General features: G+C 35.7%; 1 protein-coding gene across 1 annotated transcript in view; it reads left to right on the top strand.

The window, feature by feature from the left end:
- CLIC4 (chloride intracellular channel 4) overlaps positions 1-20,024 on the top strand; it is a 58,230-nt gene extending 38,206 nt beyond the window's left edge. Inside the window, exons 3-6 of the mRNA XM_016124582.2 lie at positions 400-525; positions 6,275-6,381; positions 15,623-15,804; positions 16,575-20,024. Of these exons, the coding sequence (XP_015980068.1) occupies positions 400-525; positions 6,275-6,381; positions 15,623-15,804; positions 16,575-16,739 (580 nt within the window). The 3' untranslated portion in view covers positions 16,740-20,024. The remainder of the gene's footprint in view (positions 1-399; positions 526-6,274; positions 6,382-15,622; positions 15,805-16,574) is intronic.
- Positions 20,025-21,356: the final 1,332 nt, after the last annotated feature.

Below are 21,356 nucleotides of genomic sequence, written 5' to 3' on the forward strand. Positions count from 1 at the left end.
GGGACAGCCTAGATGTAAATTATGGTTTACCCATCTTTATACAATGAATTGGTACCAAAGTTGACACTAGATAGTGACTTTCCCAATTCCCAAGTCTTTTTTTCCCCTCATTCTACCACCATTTCTAATAAGCACCTCAGTTAAACTTGGAATGAGAATAAAGGACTTTGTTTTTTGGTTAAAGTCAAAGACTCCTAATTTTTTTTTAATCATAAATTATGTGCTTTGTGGAAGTTTGCTTATCAGAGTACTATTACAGCTGTTATACTTAGTGGGAAAATACTATTATTCATTTTTACATACTATAAAAAGTAGAACCACTCTGAGAATTTAAAGTATTGTTTCTTTCTCAATTAGAGTAAAAAATGATCCAATTTTGACCACTATTTTGCCTAACAGGAAGCCTGTAGACCTGCAGAACTTGGCTCCCGGGACCCACCCACCATTTATAACTTTCAACAATGAAGTCAAAACGGATGTAAATAAGATTGAAGAATTTCTTGAAGAAGTCTTATGCCCTCCCAAGTAAGTATCACAGAAAACATGCAAGGAAATAATTGCCATCTCTTTAAAGCTTTGTGTTATCTGGCCCTTGGAGACGTTTCTCCTGGTAGTACTTGAGTTAAATTCTCACAGTATTAAGTTGGAATGACTAGGACTTCATTCGTTATAATTAATGCTACACAGATATGAGAAGTGGCCTCTGGCTAGGCCAGTAGCCATACTGCAAAAGGTAGGAATCTGATTAAGCCATGTAGAATATATGCTTAAAGTAAGTTTGGGACATGTGAGATAGGTCAGGAAAGACTTGTAATTTGAGGAATATAGGTTCCAAACTGAGAGAGAAGTTTAGCAAGGAGAAAAGATGAGAAAAGACCGGTTCAGACTGAACGCAGCCAGAATGTCTTAAGCAGATGTGTGGTACAGGTTGCTGGGGGATTTTCTGTCAGCCATTTTAAAGGTAAGTTTCCGAAGCTACCACTCAAAGGAATTAACTTTTTAGACTTGTGTCCCTGGGATTCAGTTTCTGTTTATATATTTCTTTGAGGTGTTCTAGATCCTCAGATCCTACATGGTTAACGATTTTAGAGTACCATTTCCTGCAATGTGAGGTACCTTTGAGGAATAGATGAACTCTAATGACAATATCTAACAATTGCAGTTTTGCCTCATACTGTCATCTTGGAATAGGTTCAGAGAGTTTTTTATTTCTTTTAAGCTTTTCCAGTTTCATTATCCTGAAAACTGAAATGTTTCTTTTGGCTCATGCCTTTCCTGCTGGTTAATTCGACTTCTATATCCAGATAAATTTCCCAGGAATGGGATCATTGGGTCAGAGGGTTCTAAAATAATTTCTCCATATTCATTCATTCGTTCAGTCATTCATTCTGCAAAATAGCTATTGGGCAGCAAAGCTCTGTGGACACGATAGCGAATAAGACACAGTTCCCACAATACAGTCGACTACGGATGGTGGAGGTGCTGTTATGGGAAAGTGAGCGGAATCAGGAAGGGCTTTCGAGAAGAGACGACATGAATTAAACTTTAAATTTAAAAAAGTGGCCTTCGGCAGGTGAGCAAAGGAGTGAGGGTTATTCCAGGCAGAAGTATAATGTCGAATCAATAGTGTTTCTTTTGGAGACCTGATGTTACCACTGGAGCGCAGAGTGCAGGATTGGAGATGGTAGGTTGGAAGGCTGCTAGAGAAGTATGAATAGTGAGTGATACTTCTGTCTACAACTGACCCGTCTCTTATTATGAATAGACTTGCCCTCTGTTTATCAGTCTTCTACTAAGCTTAAAATGTCATTTTCTTAATCCTTTATTACAAAAGCCTATCTTCTGCCTTCCGTCCTGTCTTTCTAAGAGCCTCAAACTTCTTTTATCTCTGCTAAGCAGGAGTTCAAACCTTCCTTCCATTCCCAGTAAAGTTTCTCCAAACCAACATTAATAAAACCATATCTTGACTATTCCTCCAGACCTTGTATGTAAGTAGAATACCAATAAAGTCTCTAAGGGCCAATACATCAAAACTGGGATCTTTGTAAAATATAAATTCAAGCTATATACATACCAGTAAGAAACTACTATGAACATGTGTTCAACTTAGTGGAAATAATTTTTGAAAGATTGTTGCATCATAAAATCTACTAGATAGATCCCTTTTTATTCTTAAAAGTTGTCAGCCTTGAGGGAACTTTCATATTTGTTAGGTTGTCCTCAGACACTAATGAAAGCAGTCTTCCTCTCATGTAACTATAGATCATTGTACCAACATTAAATTATAAATAGAGAACAGTTTGAATGACTTGTCATTCTCTATGAAGAAAACCGTATTTTGTTTTAAAGCATTGCCTGAAGTGTTTAATGTGTAAATTCTTTCAAGGATATTTAAGTTAAGTTTTTGAAATCAGTATGCTGATAACATTATATACCATTTCAGTCAAATGGACATTTTCTCATATCATCTTCTAGTCTTCTTCAACAGCAACAACAAAAATAATTTTTATTATCTCTTGTTATTTTTCTTAGAGGGAATGAATAGACATTTGGAGAAATAACAGAGCAAATATCAAATTATTCTGATTTCTTGACATCCAGTGCTCTTATGGACATTACGGCTTTTTGAATTGGACCTCGAAAATAATTTCACTTTGCTTTTTATATATCGAAATTTCAGCCCCATTTTGTTTGAACATATTTGTAGAGATAACTCTAACCAGAGATGGTCTTTTCTTTCAGTTTAAATAATTTAATTTAAATCTTAGATCTTTCTGTTACAAAGTTTTCACAGTAAGCTAAATTCTCTCTAAGGGTAATTTCCTTTTTTATGTGTTTTAGTTTATATTTTGAAGAGAGTTTCTAAAGAGCTTTTATAATTCACTTTTTTTTTAGAAGAAAGCATTTTTTATGTTGCTAATGCCTCTGCTGTTATTAACTAACATTCAAGTGCTAGTTATGTGCCATGCAGAGTGCATTGTGGATTATTTTCTGGGTTGTCTCAGTCCTCTCAAAGACTTTATGAAGAAGTAAGAATGAGTAATCCAAATAATTTGTCCAAGGTTAATTGACAGTTGACATACCTACTTTCAAAGCCAGGTCTGTATGACTTCAGAAACCTATGTGTCTTCTTTCTATTTCTCATTTCGTTGAGTTTGACTTTTATGAAAGAGGCGAAATGTAAGTCTTCAGATGGGATTGAGTTTTCGTGAGTACCAAATTGAAGGCTAGCTCAAGCTTAAGAGAGGAAGGGTAGGAGAGAAGTCCAAGATAGTCTACTTTCCTGTGATGAGCAAGGCGGTGCCAAACTGAATTGAAAAAAAGTAGGTGAGGTTTAACTTCTGATGCATTTAACTTAAATCAAGCAGCTTTTGCTGGTCTGTGTACCTGTAGGTCTTAAAGAAGAAACTTTCTTTGAGGGAAGTGTTTATGTGTATGTCATTGTTCTGTGTGTGTCAGTTTCCTTTGCTTGAACGAAAGAACCACTTTGCCTCCTCCAATCCCCCCCACTCCCTAAAAAGGCTTTCAGAAAAGCTTCGAAATTTGGATTTTTAACGGAAGTGGGCCTGTATACTTGGCTAACTTACTAATCAAAGAGATGCATAAAGTTAGATAATTTTGGAGAATAGCTCTATAAAAATGAGAAATAGAGACAAAGTTGAATTTATAAGGATAAAGACTATATAACTAGACTTTACTCTGACATCCGCACAAGAAAGGAGAAAATATCTTGAGATCTTTCCTAAAAGAGTGGAAATATTCTTAGCTAGTCTACCACTCATAGTTTGTGATATAATACAGAAAAAAGGGACTAATCGGAAAGTCTAAATACCAGGAATGCTCATGTCTGTTCTCTTGTTGACACATAGCTTTTATTAATTATTTGCCTTCCTTTGTTAAATGTTTATATGAATGTTCACAATAATTGAAAATTATTGCTTTATCAAGCTATTTGCTAAAATTAATGATGAATTATTAAAATCTAGTGTGTGCGAGAGGGAATACAAAAAGAGTTGACAACTGATTTTGGACCAATTGGTTTAGTGTTTGATTTATATTTTAGAACCTGACTTGTCATAAAACAAAAACAACACTAGACTAGGGACAGGAAATCTGAGTTTTCGTTTGGTGATACTTTTAACTAATCCAGTGACTTGGGGCCAAGAATGTTAACTTTCTGGAATATAGTTTTTTAGCAAAATGAAAGATTGAGATGAATGGTCCCTTGTAGCTATAGTATTTTATATGTTAAATTAATAATAGAAATTTAATGGTTTGTTTTAGAAGGGAAGAACAGGGCATGTTTAACCTATTTAGAGGTCAGTGTTTTTAAAGAATTTTAATAACATCTCTTTCCATATTAATAGGGATGTGCTGATTGAAAGCCTTTTATTCTTACCTGTTCATTAAAATAGGTCTCTAGTAAGTATGCTTCTCTGTGCTCATCATTACAACCCCAGCACTTAGTACAATGCCTGACACATAGTAGATACTTAATTATTAGAATAAATGAGTATATGTATGAATAATGAACATATAAATGATCTGTAATCCAAACATGCCTTCCTCTTAAGTTATTTTGAGAATTTTGAAGTTTACTTCATTAGAAAATGTTGGCACAGCTAATTATTGGTTGAGGAAAAGAAGACTAATTTTGGAAACTTGGCTAGAGGCAGACATAGATGTATTGAAGAGGCACTTAAGTTCCTTGTGCTATTTTTTGTTTGAAACAAGTCAGTGAAGGTACTGTATTACCAGCGGTGAAAACATTTAAATTAGAGGTTGGTTGTTTTTATAGTCAAGAGAAACCCAGGGTATGTTGAAGCAGGGATTAACTGTTACAGCTCATGCAGGAAAAATAAACTCAGGTGAAATTCATTTACTATAATTGTTCGCTGAAAACCTTGTTATGTAAATAATTTTGTTTATACGAGAAATCTTTAAGCTTAAAAATTGAGATATTAAAAAGATAACTTGAGCATATAGGTGTTCAATAGATAGTTTATATTCTTCTTACCAATTTAGTACTATGTCCACTTTTTAGAAGATATAATTCTTGAATTCAAGATAGTGTAAAAGATATGAATATAAACTAATCCAAACTGTATCTTGCAACTGAACTAAATTTCTATAGAAAAATACTTCATCATCATTTTTAATTAAAATAGCAAGACAGCATAAAATATATGAATAAATCTAAATTATTAACTTAAGATTTTTTTTCCCAAAGTCTGCCCATTTCCTAGTAAAATTTTGTAGGACTTTTTAGCTGATGTTATATTCCCTAAAATGGACCCGAGAATCCAGGTTCCTCCGGCCCTGCCCTTCTTCCCTGGAGCTGATGCTGCCTCTGCTGAAGGAAGCAGCAACGTGTTGAGCTTTTTCACATGTATTTTCCAATTTGAGGAAGAAATACATGGATGTGTGTTTGAAATTTAAATTTGTAAAATACACACTTGTGTGATTTAAAGGAAAAAAAAAACTTGTGACACAAGTGTCTCTTCTCAAAGTAGAAAAACTTTGTAACAACATAACAGAGCAGTTGTTAGGAAAATTCCCAGCCTCCTGTTTCTCTGTTGCTCAGTGCCACCCTTACAAAATTTAATATGTGGAATGTTTCGGAAAATCCCGAGCGTTGTGTAATCTGAAGTGAGTGATCTGCCTCCTGCTGTTTTGGTCCCTAACCTACTGTGGATGTGCTTGAGCAGCCTAGACTCTTTTTCTGTCAAGGTTCTCTGGTGCTGCTGCACGGGCTGGCTCAGTGCATGGGACCCTGCGGGTTTGATTAGCATTCCTATTTAAGAAAGTTCTGCAGTTTAAATGTGGCTAGCACAACTGAGAAAGCGAATTTTAAACTTTAATTTTGATTAATTTAAATTCATATTCAAACAGCCACATGTCACTAATGGGTTACTGACTTGGACAATTCAGATATAGAATATTTCCATCATCACAGAAAGATTTCTTAGAGTTTTCTAAGACTCCCATTGGCTTTGAACAAGTAGACTGTTTACCCAGTATTTTAGTTTATAAAATGGATGCCTTTTTGTTGCCAAGAATATTAATATGTGAAAAACACTGTGCAGAGCTTTGCTTCTTAAGAAAAAATAAATAAATCTTTAAAATATCACAGAAAGTAGATGATGGCATTTCTTGGAGTAATAACAGTTAAAAGCTGTCTAGTAACTGCTAGCACAATGGTTTGTTGATTGAGAGAATTTACGCTAATGTATCTTTGGAGGACCTATAATCCATTATCACTTTTTCCATTTAGGTACTTAAAGCTTTCACCAAAACACCCAGAATCAAATACTGCTGGAATGGACATCTTTGCCAAATTCTCTGCCTATATTAAGAATTCAAGGCCAGAGGCTAATGAAGGTAAAAAAGAAATGATTTCTATGTTTCTAGCTTGTGGGACAAGTGCCTAACAAGAAGGCGTGTGATAAAATGTTTATTGAATGAATTTGTTCTTATATTCTTAATAGTGCATCAAAAACAGTGGGAGTTGGGTGGTTAAGTTATAGATTGATATAGTTTAAAACATTACTAAATCTTTATTGTTGTGTGCCAGCTTTCTAAAGTCAGCCTCTGTTGATTTTTGTGCTAATTACCTTTAAAAAGCAATTTTTGGAATTGCTCTAATAGAGCCGTTAGTCACCAGCCTTCCAAATTTCTCTGCATCCTAAAACAAGGATTTTGGTTTCAAGTCATATTTTGATGGTGACAATATTTTAGGTAGTATGGATATGATTTTCTTTTTTATTAAAGGGCACTCTCATTATTTCATTTATCAAACTTACATTTGATATGCTGAAGGGGAAGCCCCTTTAAAAGAGGTCCCCTTTAATGAACTTTGTTTTAACCACATCGTCCAGTAACTTCTCTTTTTCTTCTCTTTGGGATATTAAAATTGTTCTCTCTGGAGAAAACTACAGAGAGAGCATTCATGTTTAATTAACAGTAGCAGCAATAACCAAAAAGCCAGCTCCTAAAGATGCTGTAATTCATCATCATTTTAGACAGTTGAGTTTTTTCATATGTATTTTCCAATTTGAAGAAGAAATATATGAGTGTGTATGTTTGAAATTGAAATGTGTGAATCACACGTTTGTGTGTGTGCGTTTTAAAGCTGTTGTGTCATGAATGTCTCTCTCAAAGTAGAAAAACTTTGTAACAACACAATAGAGTCCTTGCTAGCAAAATTCCTGACATCTTCTGTTGCCCAGTGCCACCTTTACAAAATTTAATATATGCTAGGTTCTGGAAATTCTGAGTGTAGGGTGATCTGAAGTGAGTGACCTGCCTCTTCCTATTTTTGTCCCTAACCTACTGTGGATGAGCAAGGTTCTTGGCCAGCCTAGTGGGGTTCTTTTGGGTAGAAATTTATGGTAGCAAATGAACAAGGAATACCAAAGCAGGGAAAATATGAGTTCTGGTTAAAGAAGAATAAACATATTTTTTAAAATCGAAACACTTGCTTATTTCAGTAGGCAGATTTCCAAGTTATTCAGGTTTTTTTTTATTATCATTAAATTTTAAAATTGCAGCACTTTATAATTTAGTATTGAATTTCAGTGGTTCCTGGAATAATAGTCAATGCATGAAATGCCTTTTTTTTTTTTTTTTTTTTTTTGCAGTGAAGGCAGAAAAGGGAAGAACATTAGTGCTCAGTGCTCAGGCCTGGCTTACATACATCTATTAAATATGTTCCATAGCTACGTTGGTTTGGGAGCAGTTTTTCTTAGTAATTGGCTTTTTTCCTAATGTTTCTGTCTAAGCATTTTAATATACTAAGTAAACTGTCACAGTGGAGCCTTTCCTATCCACACATAGTATCTTCTCTGTTCTCCCATTTCCTTTATGTAGGTGACTGTTTTTTTCATAAAACTCTTTTGTACCCAGATGCTCTTGCTGCATAGTTCTTTGAACTGTTAAAGTCATAATATTTTTATTTCTCTATGTGGCTTTTGGAAGTTGGAGGGTGGTTGAAATTTCTTTTGACACTTGGTACAGAGGAGAGGGGAATAAAATGTGTTTACTTTAAAAAAAAATTGTTTTGGTAGATAGCGTTGAGGGGAGAGAATGGGGACAAAGTGAGTCATTTAAGTATAACTTTGTATTCTATTTTTTCCCTATCAATTTGTTACTGTCTGAAGTAGCCACCAACGCTTACTGTCCTTAGAATTCTGTACCCAATAAGAACAAACAACTTAGTCGATTACACAGTGCATAACTTAGAAGGCTTTATATTAAATTACCTATTGGTAAGTAAGAATTCCAGTTGCCAAGCAACTTCCCCCCACAGGGGCCTGTCACTGCCATGAGACTATAGAAAACAATGTTCCAAATTATTTTGGAGCTTAATGGCTCTCCCTTATGTTTATTTGATGCAGCTCTCTTATTTTTCTATTTCATGCAATCGAATGCTTTAAATAAGCCTAGGAAATCAATGCTCTAGCTCCTACTTCCCCTAAACAGCAGACAATTGGCATAAAGATGGATTTGTCATTTTACATGGAAAATCAGAGTAGGCAAGTCTTTTGATTAGTTTTATCAGTCTTTAAAATGTTTTACAAAATCGAATATATTTGGACAGTTTTAAGACTTAATTCCAAGTAAGGGATGCTTAGATGCTACAGTATTGCGCTAGTGCAAGTGAAAACAGAAAGGCCAATGCTTGGATCGGGGTGTATAGTAAACAGATTTAAAGAATAAAATAAAGGTAAAAACTGATAATAGATAGGTAGGTAGATAGATAGATAGATAGATAGATAGATAGATAGATAGATAGATAGAATATATAATTCTTTTGGTAACATGTCCAAGTTGGTTGGGAGTAAGGGTTTGTGTAATCTTTTGAAACATCAAGAGAAATTAGTGAATAATAGATTTTACAGGGATGGGTTAGGGACGACCTGTCCCAGATCTCCTAAGTCTTTTTCAGTCTGCGATTTCATTAATTTATATAATTTATTAAGCTCCCCAGTGTAACTAATAGATCATTTATTAGTCTGTTTGGTATTTATAATATTCCTGAGAGATCCACAAATTTAGTAGTGGTGAAATCTGGCATTATGTGTTCTGAGGCCTATTCTATAATGTCCAAATTCCTGTTTTTAAATGGAGACAAGGAGTCTATAGGTTCTGATTGGTTCCTTTTTATTTAAGATTCATTTTCCCTTCTCTCTCTTCCTCCCCCCCCACTCCCTACCTCCCCTTTCTGGAAAAGTGTTTGGAATCAGAGGATGATTGATTATTCTTTATGGTAGCTATGAAGCCGCATTGTATATTTAGTCATCTTTAAATACTCATTATCTCTTCATGTTTCCTTCTGATGTGTTACCTGGCCTTTAACAATTGTTCGTGTAAGATTATCTTTGATTAAAACTAGCAGTAGCTTTGAAATACAGTTTTATCCATGTAAGTACTCATAATTTTTCTTCATTGTGAATTGTGTTGTTTTTCTACAACAGATAGGGACTTCTTACATATAATGCTTTCTGTCTTACATTATATTAATTCAAACTATACAGGTAATAAAGTAATGCATGCTTATTGAAAAAGTTAAAGTAGTTTAGAAATAAATGTAAATGAAATTTCAGTGCCCCTTAATCACATTACAAAACCTCTTCCTCAACAGTTAGTATGTATCCTTTTATTCTATATAATTTTGCAAACATTGTACATAAACATGTGTATGTGTATTTGCATCATGCAGTTGTATTTTTCCCATATTATGTGGTGGGAATCCTTCACCTCATTATAGTTCTAATAGATCTGCCTCATTTTTTATAAATGCTGCTTAATATTCCATAATATGGATTTTTATTTAACTATTTCTCTGTTGGTAGACATTTAGGCTGTCTCAAGTATTTTTTTTTTTTATTATGACAGACAATTCTGCCAATGAATATCTTTGTGCTAGATTCCAAATAGGTCAAAGGTTTAATTCTTCAAAAATCTACACCGGTTAATATTCTCACTAATGTGAAAGTATTCATTTCCCCACACTGGTCTTGGGGGCTGTGTATGTGTGTGTGTTTGAATTTTGCTGTATTCTCATAGGCAAAAAAGTGTTTTGATTTTTAGAATTCATTTAAAACTGACTGTATGGCCTCTATTGCACTTACTAAATTTTTTTTTTTTTTTTGAGGGCTTTTGAAAGACCTTAGAGATGCCAGTGTTACTATAGCAGGGATACTGGAGAATAATAGCGCTACTTATTAAAAGACAAGGAGCCACTCTCTGATGGCCTGCTACTGCCGTCTAGTGGTTAATCCTGACGTTTTCTTTATTTTAATTTGGTGATGGTTTGTCTTCAAAACTTTGTTTATTAGTACTTTAGAACTTTTGGAACTTCTATTTTTCTCTGTGTCAAACTAATTTAGCATTCTTTTTACTAATATACCCTTTGTTCTGATATTCTTAAATATGAAAAATCACCTAACATACTAGTCAGGTACAGAAATTCAGCTTCATTGCAGGTGCTGTGCTAAGTCCAAAATTATAGAAGGAAAAAATAATCGTAATGTTTTATTAGCTTAATTTTAGTTTCTGCCGTACATCTAAGATTATAAACATTGTATGTTATAAACTTTGTAAATTTAGGATATTTTATTTTCTTATCGATGTATTTCAGAATTCAGGAAAAGGACTAATTTAGAGCAGGTAAAAAATTATTAACTTGCTCAAACTACCATACCACTTAAGTATAATTTGGGACAGTATTATTATTATTATTATTATTATTATTTTTAATGCCTACAGCACCTGGTCTTCCTAGGTGGTCTCCATCCAAGTACTAACCAGGCACGTTCAGGGTGGCATGGCTGTAGACTAGGAAGGACATGATTTCAGTGTTGAATTCAGGCAATATTATTTTCCTTAGAGGCAATGATTCTGTTCATTGTAATTAGATTAAAGACCAAGTCTTTATATCTAATGTGTATTTATTTGTATTCACTGATTTTTTTTTTTTTATATTCACTGTTTTTGATAGGGAGCATATTGAATCTTGTAAACTACATCAGCTAACTGTATGCATTATCAATAGGTTATATTTATTGCCTTTGCATTTTCGATCTTTTATTTTTAAACGTCTTGATTCTCTGTTACTTTTCTAGTTACAGTTGAACTCTCCTAATTCCTCCACTTCGTTTTCCTGAGTTCCAGTACCCTACTGCTTAACTATTTTCTCTAAGAAATAAACTAGCTTGATCCTGGCCAGAGTAACCGTTTAGTAATAAAATAAGTAGTTCTTTCATCTTGATATTGTTGTCTGTCACTTGATATAACACATTTAACTGGTTTGATATTTACCTAGTAAAAAATATTACCAGTTCTTCTTTACGTTTTTTAAATGGCTGTTATGTTCTATAGCGACACGTGGTGCCTGCCTCATTTTCAGCTTCGCACAAAGATACAGTAGTCAAGTACCATATCGTCACTCAACAATAATTAGAAGGAAGAAGTTCATGATTCAGCACACTGTTAGTTTAATGTAAATCAGCCCTGAGTTTAAAAATTTAATGGCTTAAAAAATCTTAGTAATAGAGAGTGCCCATATCAAAGACTGAACATAACTAGTAAATTTTTTAAAAGCATATTAAAAACTATGAGATATTTAGTTATCAGATACTAACTTTTTAAAAATTTTCATGCAATTTAAATTTTTATCCATCATGGCAATTTAGACAATTATAATCATTACCTCCAATTTTTTTAAATTGTGGTAAAATTAGTATATAACATGACATTAGTTTCAGGTGTATAACGTAATAATTAGATCTTCGTATATACTATAAAGCGATCACCGCAGTAAGTCTGGTGTATAATCTGTCACCGTACAGTTCACCCCTTTTATCCATTTTGCTCACTCCTCAACCTCCTTCTCCTCTGATAACCAACAATTGATTCTCCGTATCTATGAGTTCTGTTGTTTCTTTTGTTTTTAGATTCTACCTATAAGTTAAATAATACGGTGCAGGCATACCTCAAGATATTGCAGATTCTGTTCCAGAGCACTGCAGTAAAGTGAACATCTCAGTAAAGCGAGTCACACAAATTTTATGGTTTCCTAGTGCATATAAAAGTTATGTTTATACTATAGTCTACTAAGTGTACAAGTCTTTTATGAGTCATCATCTTTTTGCTGGTAGAGAGCCTTGCCTTGATGTTGACGGCTGCTAACTGATCAGGGTGGTGGTTTCTGAAGGTTGGGGCAGCTGCGGCAATTTCTTAAAATAAGACGACAATGAAGTTTCCTTCATCAATTGACTCTTCCTTTCACAAATGATTTTCCTGTAGCATGTGATGCTGTTTGATAGCATTTTACCCACAGTAGAACTTCTTTCAAAATTGGAGTCAGTGCTTGCAAACCCAGCTGCTGGGTTTATCAACTAAGTTTATGTAATATTCTAAATCCTTTGATGTCATTTCATCAATCTTCACAGCCTCTTTGTCAGGAGTAGATTTCATCTCAGGAAACCACTTTCTTTGCTCATCCATGTGGAGCAGGCTCTAATCCTAGTTCTCGAGCCGTTTCCACCGCATCTGCGGTTACATCCTCCACTGACGTCCTGAACTCCTCAAAGTCATCCATGAGGACTGAAGTCAGCTTCTTCCAAATTCCTGTTAATGGTGCTGTTTTGACCTCTTCCTACGAATCAATGTTCTTAATGGCATCTAGAATGGGGAATCCTTTCCAGAGGTTGTCAATTTACTTGGCCCAGATCCATCAGAGGAATCACAATTTATGGTAGCTATAGCCTTACGAAGTATATTTCTTAAATCGCAAGGCTTCAGGTTGAAATCACTCCTTGACTAACGGGCTGCAGTACTTCCACACATTTTCCTTTGCATTCACAACTTGGCTAATGGTTTGGCGCAAGGAGCCCAGCTTTTGGCCTACGTCAGCTTTTGACATGGCTTCCTCACTAAGTTTAATCATTCCAGCTTTTGATGTAAAAGATGTGCAGCTCTTCCTTTCTCTTAAACACTTAGAGGCTATTGCGGGTTCTTAATTGGGCTAATTTCAGTATCTTTGTGTCTCAAAGAATAGGGAGGGCCGCAGAGAGGGAAAGAGATGGGGTAGTTGCCCATCAGTGGAACAATCAGAACACACACAGTTATCGATTAAATTCCCTGTTCGATATGGGCACTGTTTGTGGCACCCCTAAACAATTACAATAGTTACATCAAAGATCACTGATTACAGATCACCGTAAAAATATAATAACGAAAAAGTTTGAAATATTGCAAGAACTACCAAAATGTGATACAGACATGAAATGAGCAAGTCTTTTGGCACTGACAGACTTGTGACACAGGCCACAAACCTTCAGTTAGTAAAAAGCATGGTAAAGCAAAGTGCAGTAAAATGAAGTGTGCCTATATTTGTCGTTGTCCGACTTATCTCACTTAGCAAAATACCCTCAAGGTACATCCATGTTTTCACAAGCAGCAAGACATCATTCCTTTTTATGGCTGAGTAATATTACTCTGTGCGTGTGATATACACATCCATCGATGGACACCTAGGTTGTTTTCATACCTCGGCTATTATAAATAATACTGCAGTGAACACAGGGTGCATATATCTTTCTGAGTTAGTGTTCTAGCCAGAGGCAGAATTGCTGGATCATATGATAGTTCTGTTTTTAATTTTTTGAGGAAGCACTCTACCATTTTCCTCAGTGGCTGCACCAATTTTACATTCCTACCTACAGTGCACAAGTGTTCCAGTTTTTCCACAGTCTTCTGACACCGTTCATGCCTTGTGTTTTTGATAATAAACATTCTAACAGGAGTGAAGTGATAGCCACACTCCATTTTTGAGTGTAATATGAACAAATATGCACCTGAGATTTGTATAAGAATGTTCGTTACACAGTCATAAGCCCATAACTGGAAACAACACATACTCCGTTAACAGTAAAATGGATAAATACTTACGTAATCATAGGACAGAATGCTGTATAACAATGAACGTGCATTATCTGCCTCCCACAACATCACTGATGATGTTTCTTAGGGCTCTGCCCCAGGCCCTCTGCCTCTCCTTCACTTCTGCGGCTTCAACATTTATCTGTGTTCTCAAGACTTTTCAGATATAGTGCTCCAGCCCAATCTCTGTTCCAGACACTGAAACTCAACTGTCTATTGGACATCTCTACTCAGATGTCTTACAGATAGACACCTTAAAGTCAGCGTATACTGAAGTCATCTCCACATCCCCTGAATCTGCTCCTCTAGGAAGGTAAACGTCTCAGCAAGTGGCATCAGCATTCACCTTGGGGATCATTTATTTGTTGACCAGCTTCTCTGACTACTTCCACTCCCCAAAGTGTGAACTCTAGAGAGTCGGAATCTTTTGTGTTTTATTCAGTAGTGAATTTAACAATGCTTAGAACAAGACCTGGCACGTAGATATATGTTGTTGAATATATCTTTCCTCCTATTTTTATATTCAGTTTGGTTTCTGAGCTCTATAGGTTTTTATCTCCTAAATACCTCTAAAATGCATTAATTCCTTCTGATGCATACAGCCCCTTACCTAGCTAAGACCATCATCTACTGTCTGGACTACTGTGAAAGTACCAAGGAATGAGCAGGTGGGAGCAATATGGAAGAAGAGGTGTTAGGTTAGGCTATATTTATGTTGCTGGTGAAATAACCTAGTAGGCAGCGTGTAAAACTGCCTTTTCCCATAATGGATCCAACTTTAATCATGCTTATAACTATATTGATTGTTACCTCATGATATTTAACTTTTCTATGGCCAAGTACTATAATCATCTATGTGAGCTCATTTATTCTGGGAGTGGGAGCTGAAGTGGATTGGAAAGGTAAAGGATAGGAAAGGATAATAGAAGATCTGTCTATTTTTAGCTCATATTTCTTTCTAATGGTCCCACCCCCTCTCTGCCGAGGGTCACTAACTTGACTTTCCAGATATACAGGAATGGCTCTGTCCCACTTCTCTCTGAATCATAGCAGTTATAGCATCTTAACCTATTTGGCTAAAGTAGCCCTCAGTTCACTATTGTACATTGAACTCTTTAATTTGACTTCTGTGTTTTTCATGTTATACAATAGTGCAATTGTTGGCTTCTTGTGTAATATAAGACAGTGCAAAAACTCCAGGTTTTCTGCTTGGATTGTTGGTATTTAGGTTTCTTAACACATTTTTGGTAAAAAAATTGCAATAGTCTCAGGGGAGCAGGACTTAAAATTGGGGGCCAATATCGCTGTTTCAACAGGGCTTTCTTCCCTAGATTTGAAATAATAGGTTTGCTTTTTCTTACCGATTTTTCCAGTTTAAGCATCAACTAGGCTGAGTTATAATGTGTTCATATGTGGGATATTCAGTTAACACGTTTTTACAGACACCGCTCTGTGAAACTGTTAGGCTTGTTTTTATATTTATCTGAACAAATCGATTCGTCGCATCCTCTGCCCCATATAAATAAGCTCTAGGAGAGCTGGAACGTCATCTGCTTTGCTCAGTATCAGATGCTTAATGTTACGAGCATGTGACAGTTATCGACTGAAAGAGAAAGCCTTCTGCTTTGGGGCTTGGGTGGTTTTTTTTCTTACAGTATTTCCGTCTTTCTTTCAGCATTGGAGAGGGGACTCTTGAAAACACTGCAGAAACTGGATGAATACCTGAATTCTCCCCTCCCTGATGAAATCGATGAGAATAGTATGGAGGACATTAAGTTTTCTACACGTAAATTTCTGGATGGCAATGAAATGACGTTGGCTGATTGCAACCTGCTGCCCAAACTGCACATTGTCAAGGTAGGCCTGTAGGATGTGGTGTCTCATTGCCGTTAGGCCTAGTATTCTATTTATTAAGGTAGTACTTTATTTGTGCGTAAAACTTTTCTGATCTGACATACCACTGGGAACCCTCCAAATCGTGTATTGTAATGATGTTCAGGCAATAGTTGAAATACTCTAAAGTTAATTAAATGGAAAATTATGTCTTAAAATTGAGGCATATGAGAAAGAGGAATATTATTTACTTTTTCTGTGATTGCATAAAAATTCAAAGATGTAACAGGTAACATTGAATAGGACTTATATCATCAAATCCTGTTCTGTGAACACCTGGCTTTTTCTGTTCAAGGCGAAAGATATTTATTGAGCATTTATTGTGTGATGTACTGCTAAATGAAACAGTAATAAACGCTAGTTACGCAATAAAGATCAAGAAAAACAGGTCTCAAATAGTGTGTGTATTTTAAAGTATCAAATGATTACACTTGGCTGGCTCTCTGCATGGTCAAGACAGTCATTTGTAATCACTGTTATACTTCGGAATCTCTGGTGTAGTTTGCAGTCCTTATCATTATTTAAAATTCTAGTTAGAATGGAAGTGACTTCTAAGTTCATTCTCCCTCTTTCTGATGAAATCGATGAGAACAGTATGAAGACATTAAGGTCCCAACCCCCAAATAGAAGCGGTTCTCAGAGATTCACAAAATTAATTGCCTTAAAATCAGAGCTGTGTCTCGTTTACAAGACATGGAAAGTAAATGTTAACTTCGGATCTCTTTGTATTTCAGGTGGTGGCCAAAAAATATCGCAACTTCGATATTCCAAAAGGAATGACTGGCATCTGGAGATACTTAACTAATGCTTATAGTAGGGATGAGTTCACCAATACCTGTCCCAGTGATAAGGAGGTTGAAATAGCATATAGTGATGTAGCCAAAAGACTCACCAAGTAAAACAGCACTTAGAAGAGAGATGTCTTCGCATCTTTCTCTGATTAAGAATACGCTTTTCCTAACAGACTGCTCCTCTTCCTTTAAAGTAGAAATTTTATTTTGCATGAACATGGCAGTTATTCAAGATTAAGGTAAAGGATAGATAAGATATAGTAGCTATCTTTAAATATACACTCCTAAGCAGTATTATTTTAAAGTCCTTTTGACCCTGCCTACCTTCCCGACCTCATACCCTCCCCTCCTCTAATTTGGAGACTCTTCTTCACAGACTTTTCACTTTAGAGGTAGTTCGCCATCGTTTTGGAGCCCTCACCGCCGCGTGCATTCACTGTGTGTAGGTGGCAGGACTTCTGAGGTGCAGTGTTCAGCTGTTAACAGAGGGACTATGACCTCATCAGTCAGCCCCAAACTGGTGCATAATGCATGGTACAAGGAATATTTATGTATTTTTGGAATTTTGTAATATTTAGTAAGAGTATATGAAAGGATTGCTACTGTATCAAAATACTCTGTTTCAAATTAGTCTGTCCTGGGTGTGTACTAAAGGGCGTTAGCGCTGGAGGAGAGAGCCTTCCGCAGAAAGTCACTACAGGTTTTGCTATACTTTGTACATGGAATTTTACTTTTCCTAAGAGCATTTATCCTTTATACCAAGTATAACATCTGACACTGTGCAGAAGCTAAAAGTTTAGAGGGAGGAATGATATTCTCAAGATCTTCTCTAGCATTTTATCTATGTAAGAGAAACCTTTGGGCACCTGATACTCTCGATGCGGTGTTCGTTGTATATTTTGCCCAGTGCCATTCATTTGGAACATAATTGCTTTCTTCATTTATTTTAAAAAGTTCCTTTTTAGTTAAGCATAGACTTCGCTGTTGTAGATCTTTTGAGCAACACTACATAATCTATTTAGTTCATTTAGCAAAATTAACAGTTACAGACATTAACCTAAGGAATGTAGGGTGGGTTTGTCAAAATATCAAGTAGAATTTTGTCTCTAAAGCATATTTAATGTGGTAATCTAAAGACCGCATTATCCAACCTATATTAAAAAACAGATAAAACATTCAGATTACCAGCTTTCCCTTTCTGCCCCCATTTACTGTTAGACTTTGGGTAGTAGATGGGTCACTCCTTTTGGACTAAATTATAGTTGTTATGGTGAGTATGTATTTACCACAGCTTTGCCTAATCTCAATCATTGTGTTTCCTTCAATTACATTTTTCTATAGCCACACTGAGGAATAGCACTCTGCATGTTTGTTTTTTAAATTGAAGTCATAAACCAGGAATTATTTGTGCTCTAACAAGGCAAGATGAACTTGGTGAAAATAGAACAAAAGTTTGCTATGTATTTATTCATTTTTTTAAAATTGGACTTTCTAAGGACTACTCCAAAGACGGGGTTGTGATTATATTACATTTTTTGGTAATTTTTTATACCTAGCTTGTTTAAGAAGTGCTATTTCTCATAGGCTGTTTTTGGAAATTTTGAGTATATTGCTTTAAATCAGCAACAGTTTTCCTCCTTTGATATGCTAACATTTAGTAAGCACTGGCTTTATGGAAACAGCCTGATTTTTATAAGCATACTGCATTTTTTAACTTATCAGTAATTACCTTAGTATAGAAAGATAAGAAAAGCTCCATAATGTATCCATTTGGCTCAGGGAGATGTTTTTGCTTTGCCTTTCTTAGAACTCCTTGTTGCTGATCAAAGAGTTTGGGCACCCACCTTTTTGTAATTAAATATTGGATGATGATTTATCTGGTGTCAGGAAGAAGCACTATAAAGTTATCTGTCGAGAAATTCTATAGCAGCAGCTTCAATGGGTGAAAATGTCACATTGTACCAGTATACAGATAGTCATCATCGCTTTTCACCTATTTTTTAAATAGTGGTAACTTGGCATTCGGGTGATATTGAACCTTGTCTCAAAGCTTTAAGTATGAAAAAGATCGAAAAGAAGGGGTGTCTGTTTTTTCAAGCGAATGGTGGACTAAGTGGTGCATAGCAGAGGGCAACTGAGGAAAGAACAATATTCCTTAAAACAGAGTGATGAAAAATGCATTCTAAGACCTAGTTGTGAAGAATTTTTTTTTTTTTTTTAATTTACCCCATGATTACCCTTGGCTGTCTCAATGATCAAGGAAGGCAGGTCTGTCTATCTGTTATGATTTTGATAAGGACAGAATTATTTTCTTCCATAGAAAGATCTTATTACTTTATCAGGGGAATTAGTCAAATGAAATCGAGATTGGCAAATGGAGAAAAGCTAATAAAAGATGATTCTAGAATATGCTCTCCACTCCATCTTATATTTGTGGAAAGACCATAGCTTAAAATCTTAGGAGATTTGGGATAAAAGTTTTCATGGTAATTTATGTAGTGTGTGGGTTGACATAATGGAAATCATCTGATATTATTTCTGCAACTACTGAATCATTTCCCTTTTCATTTAAACTAACAAGGAGATTAGAGTCTGAACGGAAGCTCTCACTATTTCCCAAGGGATTCTGAGAATGTTTTGTGTTCAGTAGTTGGAAAGCTCTCTACCATTTCAGTTGATATGACTTCCTTTAAAAAAAAAAAAAAAAAAAAGTTAATGCAGATTTTCTATACAGTTCTGCTATCTTTTACTAAGATTGTTGACTTGTGATAAAATCATGTAAGATTTTATTTCTTGGTAACTTTGGCTTATACAACTTATCTTTAAACCCTTGAGCAACCTGTATACAATTAAGAAATTTCTGATGTTTATTCTTACCTTAAGTTGATCAACTCTAGAATTTAGACGTTTTCACTTTCATTGAGTTTTGAATCTCTCCAGACATGCATGTAGATATCTTTTATTTCTGTGCATTTAAAATATCCATTTAGAAAATACCTACAAGGTAAAATGATGAAAAATAGACATGTATTTTTTCACGAACATTTTGATACAAATTTCATCAAGTTTATGGATTAGCCAATTTCTTACACTGGTATAATAGTATTTGATTCAAAGAGAAGGAAGCATTCATTATTGATATATGGGCTTTTTTTTATTCCCTTCTTTACAAATTATCAAGGTTGGGGCTGTCAAATTATATTTTTATCATGGGAAAAAATTCAACTCCTCAAGTCATAATGTTGAACAGAATTGGAGTATTTTCTTTAGAATTACTTGAAAGGCAAATGAAAGCTTGTTATAGAATGCTCGTATTTTCTTTCGTCTCTCCAGAACCAGTATATTGCTGGCAGCTATTGTATTAAAATAAAGTATATTTTCACTATCATAAAAGGGTCTTTTTTTCTTTTTTCTTTTTTACCCTCATGAAAATAAATAGGAACTTGGAATAAAGTGTTTTATTTGAGATTTTTTCCACAAGTGGGTGATTCAGGACAATTAATAGATTAAGGGAGAAAAACCATATCACCTCAATAGGTGCATAAAATATTTCATAAAAATTTTCATGATACTCATTCTTAGCAACATAGATCAGAAGCAAACAATTTTTTTTAACCTGATAAAGACATCTGCTAGGAATTACAGCAAATTTCATATGTGACTGTGAAATAAAAGGAATAAAACAGGAGCGCCCTCTATCGTCACTACTACCCAGCTACTTTTCCATAGTTTATCAGAAGCATCCTAGCCAACACAGTACAATCAGTAAAAAGGATAAGGAATGAAAAAGTATTGACCAAATGATTACTCTTTGCAGATGAATGCATATATATAACATAAGTCCAAAATAACCTACTATTAGAAATAATACATTTCAGCCAGAATACTAGATACAAGATTGAGGAACAAAAATCAATATAACTACTATATACTAATATTCACCATATTAAAAATGAATAGGTAACAACATTGCTATGAAAATGGCGTAGGTGATAGAGGCTTTGTTCCTACCTCTTGCGACCACATCAAATTTGTGATAAACACAGAGCAAACAGCAAGCAAAGTCGCTTGGGATCTGGATGACCAGAAGCACTACAAGTAGGGAGAGAAATAAATCACCCTGCAATGGTAGAAGGTAGGAGGGGGTGAAGATGCGAGGCTGCCTGGTCCCCAGTAGCTGACTGGGACACAGGGTGCATTAGCATCAGCAGGTAGCTGTAGACGCCTCTTAGAGGAGCTGTGTCAGCGAGTGGATTTTCATGGTGATGGACCTGCTTGCTCTGAGCACCAGCACTGGGTCAGCTGCTCAGGGGTCACCAGGGACTTACAGGGGACACTGGGTTGTTGGAGTGAGGGCTGGAGGCAAGACCTCCCAGGTAGAAGTGCTGGCGGTATCCATTGCTCCTCTGTTGAGCTCTCCCCACTCCCAGTGTGTGGGTGCGGCACGGCCATAGCTAATACGTCATCAAACTGGCAAGAGATCACTCAGCCCACAGGATTCCCTGAAACTCCGCCTCCCCCAGCTCGCAGCCCCACCCAAGCCACAACCAGTTATGTCTTGGGGGAGTCCGGTGCTCCTTGCTGAGCCAACTCCAAGACTCACACTGGTGGCAGCTGACCTCGGTTTCTGGTGTGGCCTCTTGAGGAAGCTATAAGCGCAGCATCTGTGGATTGCTTGTGGAGTCTGAATAGCTGGCTTTGGAGGGGCACAGGCTGGGGCTAAAC

This window comes from Rousettus aegyptiacus, unplaced genomic scaffold (genome assembly GCF_014176215.1).
Source record: "Rousettus aegyptiacus isolate mRouAeg1 unplaced genomic scaffold, mRouAeg1.p scaffold_m13_p_1, whole genome shotgun sequence".
Taxonomy (NCBI): Eukaryota; Metazoa; Chordata; class Mammalia; order Chiroptera; family Pteropodidae; genus Rousettus; species Rousettus aegyptiacus.